Source organism: Gossypium hirsutum, chromosome D12 (genome assembly GCF_007990345.1).
Source record: "Gossypium hirsutum isolate 1008001.06 chromosome D12, Gossypium_hirsutum_v2.1, whole genome shotgun sequence".
NCBI classification, from domain to species: domain Eukaryota; kingdom Viridiplantae; phylum Streptophyta; class Magnoliopsida; order Malvales; family Malvaceae; genus Gossypium; species Gossypium hirsutum.
In genome coordinates this window covers 55432764-55439152 of record NC_053448.1, presented here as the reverse complement: position 1 = coordinate 55439152, position 6389 = coordinate 55432764, and the positions used below count along the sequence as shown (strand labels likewise).

At 34.8% G+C, this 6389-nt stretch overlaps 1 protein-coding gene across 1 annotated transcript; it reads left to right on the top strand.

The window, feature by feature from the left end:
- The first annotated feature begins 2113 nt into the window (after positions 1–2113).
- Positions 2114–6341, top strand: LOC107955106 (WD repeat-containing protein WRAP73). The gene is given in 7 exon segments (XM_041107246.1): positions 2114–2458; positions 3028–3409; positions 3412–3515; positions 3869–4090; positions 4164–4233; positions 4471–4578; positions 5794–6341. Coding segments are annotated over 7 exon segments (1371 nt in total). The 5' UTR covers positions 2114–2341; the 3' UTR covers positions 6162–6341.
- Positions 6342–6389: the final 48 nt, after the last annotated feature.

The following is a 6389-nucleotide window of genomic DNA, read 5'->3' as shown; positions in this document are numbered from 1 at the left end:
AACCCTTAGGACGTTTTTGGCTGATGAGAATGCAGAAAAATAAAGAGAAATCTAGATAATTCCACTTTAATCCTAACTTTTAAAGCAAATTTTGCAATATTCCAATTTTACCCTTAATTCTTCAATTCTCCTGATTTTCTCAGCTTATTTTGGGGTTATTTTCAATTTATGTCCCTCCTCATTTAACAATTGAACTATTTAATCCTTCTAGCAACTTTTACAGCTTTTTCAGTTTAGTCCTTTTGACTTAATTGACTACCCAAACATTAAAATTTTCTAACGAAATTTTAATACCATATTAATAAAACTTCATAAATATTTATAAAAATATTTTGACTCGGATTTACGAGATTGAGGTCTCGATACCTTATTTTTACCCAATTTTTTTAATAATTTCTTTTTCTAACTAACCACTAAATCGGTAAAATTTTTCTATCGATATTTTCATACGATTTTCCTATCATACCAATATTCATGCAAAAATATTAAAATAAATTTCTCTTTAAATCGGATTTGTGGTTACGAAATCACTATTCTGATAACTTTGAATTTGGGCTATTACACAGTAGCCCTTAATATTATCACAAACTTTACATCAACTGTTATAACTACACTGCCCAATTTTGGGAACTCATTTTGAAATTTAATATTAGACTTGAAAAATGAGTTTAAACAAAAAAAAAGTAATCTATTTAAAATATGAACATATTCGAATTCAAGCATGTAAGGTTTGAGTCTAGCTCGACATATATTTATTTGTATTATATTATGTTATTTTTATATACTAAATAATTTTTAACACAAAAATTAAATCTATAATAATAAATAATACTATAATGTAAGCATACTAAAAAAATGTTAAATTGCTTATATATAAAATTTTGATAAATGAAAATGATCTAAATTTATTAAATATTAAATTTAAAATAATATAAATATATTTTTTAAAAATTAAAAATAATATGAGCAAGCCTAAAATAGACTTGAATTAACTATTTACAAATATAGGCAAATTTGAGTAAAATATGGTTCGGGCTGAATCGAATTTAAACAAACATAAAATATGTTAATATTATACTTAAACTCGACTCAACCTGACCCATGAAGACTTCTAGTGATAACTTTTTTTTGGTACAAAAAGAAGAAAACATAGACTAAACTCTAACTACACCTTTCGACAAGAATCAACTTGTAGAAGAGGTATGAGACTTGCGAGAGAAAAAAGAAGCTAAGTTGAACCCAAATCATAACTTTAAGTCAATTTCGTCAAATGATCTGTACATCTATTGCCTTCTCAAACAATATGTCAAATATCAACCACCCATTCTTCATGTATCATGGTCCAACAGATATGAATGAGAGATTCAAGTGGTTGACACTAATCAGGTGATCGTGTTAGAAAATAAACCACCAACAAAGCATCATAAATATGAGTGAAATATTGTACTTATTCCATTAGCAACTCTAAAGTGTATTGATGATGGTGGTGTAAAAAAGATTTTGTATTACGATAACCCTTAAAAACCCTTTACTAAGTGTTTGTTTCGGACGTATGCTCCTCTGGCATAATCAATTTCCTCCTGCATTGTTGAATTGAAGACAAAGAACTTTGGATCTCACCTAACTCCTTTCCAAATCAAAAGCCTGTCTTTTGTGATATTCAACTTCCTCTTTAAAGCAAACCCCTGAAATTTGTACTTTCAATGCCTATTTGATGTCATTACAAATCTGTACACGATAAATAAAGCATCATAGGCCCGTGATCCTAAACTGTTACTGAGAGATTAAAGGAGTGCCGCATTGGAACATAAAACATCATTTTCTAAAAACCTCCATCAAACCTTTCCCCAAATCTGTTGTTTGTCCAAGTAAAATGCAATTCAAGTAGCTCCTCAACACTCCCTAAATCATGATGACCAAAGGATAAGCTATCCCTCTTACACAATAGTCTTGCACATCCATCCTAGTCTCCGAAAGGAAACAAAAGTGGTTGACCCAATCCCAGATCATGACCCATTGATAAGCGGATTTAGTGAATATATTCCTTCATGCGGAAATAAATGGGTCTGACCTGATAAAAACGTAACAAGCCCATTATACTATTTTATTCAGTCAAAGCGATTTTTGTCGTGCTCGTTTTGCTGAAAGAAAAAGTAACGAGGAGTCGTATCTCCTTCAAATTTTAAACAACTCTCCCCACTCTCAACTGAATTTTCCACTTATTATTATTATTATTATTATTATTATTTGCGATGGAAAAACCAAGGAAATAGGGATTTCGCCTTCATTGAATTTCATTCAATCTAAATCTGGAAAAAATTCTAGGATTCTTTTGGTAAAAATGGAGTTCACTGAAGCTTATAAACAAACGGGTCCTTGCTGTTTTTCACCGAATGCTCGTTACATTGCGGTTGCTGTCGATTACCGTCTTATGATTCGGGATACACTCTCCTTCAAGGTAAAGTATTTTCAATTTTTCCTTCTTTTTCTTCTAATTCCCAATTCATTTGCTTTCTTTGTTTGCTGATGAAATGCGAGGAAGGAGACGACTGATATGATAAAATGCTTTTCTCTTTTTCTTTTGGGTGCGTTTTGATTTGGTTTTTTTGAATGAATTGTATGCTTGATTCAAATTTTAGGTATGTAGATTCACCTCATTTTAGTTTCTGATTAGATCTTCTTGTGCTTCTTTAGACAACATTTTAGTCAGATTCGATTACTAATGCTTCCTATTTGCTTTGTATTGCTTCACTCTTTAGACCAAGCTAATAGATTTGATGTTTGTTCTGTTTCTTTGGGCATTGTGTCTGTTGTGAAATCACAAACTACTTGAGCAAAATTTATCTTTTAGCATTGAAACACTCCTCTCAATGAAAAAAAACTTGCAAATTAATCTTCTATGTTTTGTCTCGTTTCTTTGATTTACGAATTTGCTTAAGCATTTATTTTCATGCAAAGGTCATTTTTGAGGTTCACAGCTTACATTTCCTGTATTTCTAAACGGTAAATTTACTCAAATTGCTGCAGGTTGTGCAGTTGTTTTCTTGCTTGGACAAGATAAGCTATATTGAATGGGCACTTGATTCTGAGTACATTCTTTGTGGTCTCTATAAGAGACCCATGATACAGGCATGGTCACTCACCCAACCCGAATGGACATGCAAAATAGATGAAGGTCCTGCTGGTATTGCTTATGCAAGATGGAGCCCAGATAGCCGTCACATACTGACCACCTCGAAGTTTCAGCTGCGATTAACAGTTTGGTCCTTAGTGAACACAGCTTGCGTTCATGTACAATGGCCAAAGCATGGTTCCAAAGGAGTTTCATTTACTAAAGATGGAAAGTTTGCTGCTATCTGCACAAGGCGTGATTGTAAGGACTATATAAATTTGTTGTCCTGTCACTCTTGGAGATAATGGGTGTTTTCGCCGTTGACACATTGGATATGACTGATATTCAGTGGTCACCGGATGACAGTGCAATAGTGATCGGGGATTCACCTCTTGAATACAAAGTATGTGAACTTTGTTTTCCTTTCAGTCGCCAAATTGCCCCTTTCTGGTTCCTAGATGATATATGATGTGTATATTGGGAAGAACCGTTTCTTCTCTTCTTTATTTATTTAAAAAAAGAAAAGAACAAGAAATTTGTGGTGAAAATGGTATCTTATGTAAGATATCTCCAAATGAGAATTTACATGGCCCTGATGGTTGCATTTCTACTTAACCATCTATTAGCACATAGTTATGTTTATGGTTTTAGTGATGTATAAGCATGCATTTCTTTTTGTGTGCCAATACTTTCTCTTGGAGCTGATATAGTTGGAAATATTAAAGTGTTCATGGTTCCTTATTTAATTTGAGACAGGTTCTAATATATTCTCCAGATGGAAGGTGTCTCTTTAAGTATCAAGCATATGAAAGTGGACTGGGAGTAAAAAGTGTTTCATGGTCTCCCTGTGGCCAGTTTCTTGCTGTGGGTAGTTATGATCAGATGCTACGAGTTCTAAACCACCTTACTTGGAAAACTTTTGCTGAGTTTATGCACCTATCAACCGTTCGTGCTCCTTGTTGTGCTGCCGTTTTCAAGGTAATTTGTTTTCATTGTTATGATGATTCATTCTGTGAGAAGCATCTATTAACTTTGTATTTGATATTGGCAGGAGGTAGATGAGCCGTTGCAACTTGATATGTCTGAATTATGTTTGGACGATGACTTTATGGGAGGCTCTGGTAAGGATAGTGAGATTCTATATCTCTTATTATTGACTTTTCATTAATTTGATGTACTGCTTGATACATGACCTTGATGTGAAATTGTGCTCGACTGTTTAGGACCTGAGTGCTCTGTTCTTTTGTATACAGTTTATTAAGCTTAAATGCTTTTGCATGCCTGCCTTTCCAGTCATTTTCAATACGTGAATTGCAGCCCTTCAGTTATTTAATATGGTTCATATGCCCCACTAACAGATGCCCCAGGCGGACACTTCAAAGTTAGATATGAGGTTATGGAAGTACCCATTACTTTTCCTTTCCAAAAGCCTCCTGCAGACAAACCTAACCCTAAACAAGGAATTGGTAAGTCTTACCGAATTGATGTAGATTTACTAAACATTTTATGTTTTTCATACCATATAATAAGTGACTCAAAATATGAGTACAACGAATTTAGTATGCTCTATTTCTAATATTAGCATAATGATCTTGCAGTACATTTTATTTTATTCGAGAAATATTGTTTAATTTGAAAATAATCTCTCTCCTTTCCACGTTACCCCTACCACTAGATGTGTCAGCCCTTCTGCTTGATGAATGCCCTTGGTGACTATTAAGGCATCCGATTTAAAACCAATTTCTAATGAATGGCGAGGCCAAACTTAATATAGGACCATAGGAAACCTAATACTTTTAATAATGTGGGATAGTACCACCCATGTCACTACTCGATTTGCAGGTCGTGTGTCATATTTTAGAATTGTCCTATTCATCTAGTAGATCATTGGTATTCATTCTATAGAGTGCACTCCTTTGTGTGTGAGATTGTGGGTTCAAAAATGTGGTGGCACATCTAAGGTTGACAAAACTTTGAGGGACCTATGAATACCTAAAGAGGACAATTTCTGATTATGACAGATGGCCTGGCAGGCCGGGCTGTGACATAAAAAGTGTAGAATGGATACCACTAGGTCAATTGGTATTTGTGCTATAGTGTGCACTTCTTTGTGTGTGAGGATATGGGTTCAAGTTTGTGGAGGCGCATTTGAGGGTGGTAAAACCTTGAGGACCTGTGGGCACCCAAAAAGAAAACTTCTAGATTATGCATCACGAGTCAATTGGGTTGTGACAACTTAACACTTCCCCTTGTGTACTTAGCAAGGGTCCATGCGTAGGCAACCTCACATGCGGCTAGGCAAGAAAACTTAACACTCCTGGACTTTGATATCATGTTAAGCATCTAACCTAAAACCAATTGGCATTATGTTGAGAGGTCAAGCTTTTTTTTTTTTTGAAGAGGATGAGGCCCAATACTTAATAAATGTAGGATACCGCCACTTAAAAATGACAATTACCAACTAGCGTGGCCAGTGCCACACTAGGATTTCAGAAGATGTAATCTTATTGGATATAATGATTTGGTTTCAAAATATTTTTCTAGGGATTAATCATGCTATGTACACTCAAGTTTAAGGCTGCATTAAGCTACTCTATAAACTAATCAGAAATAGTTGACCAAATTAACTTTGATTTTCCTCCCTTCAATGCTGTTACCAACAAAATTTAATTTTATTCTAGGTCTTCTTTCATGGAGCAATGATAGCCAATATATTTGTACTCGCAATGATAGCATGCCAACTGCACTTTGGATTTGGGACATTCGCCATTTGGAATTGGCTGCCATCTTGGTGCAAAAGGATCCTATTCGTGCAGCAGCTTGGGATCCGATAAGCACTCGTCTTGTTCTTTGCACTGGCAGCTCTCATTTGTATATGTGGACCCCTTCCGGTGCGTACTGTGTAAGTAATCCGCTACCACAGTTTTCTATAACTGATTTGAAATGGAATTCAGATGGGAGCTGTCTTCTTCTCAAAGACAAGGAGTCATTCTGCTGTGCAGCTGTGCCTCTACTGCCAGAATCCAGTGACTATAGCTCAGATGAGTGAAACAAATTTCTCTTGTAATTTGTCTTGCTGTTATCTAGAGAAACAGAAATATAAATAGGCATCTTTAGTTTTTTTATATGGATTCCTCTCTCTCTCTCACTCACTGTTGTAATATGCTCTTGTGTGTTTGAGACTTCAATGAAGAGTTATCAAGCTATGAAAATTCTCTGTATTATGCCATTCTTTTCCTATTTCGTTCATAGTTCTAGGAAAAGAACAAAAGCTTCT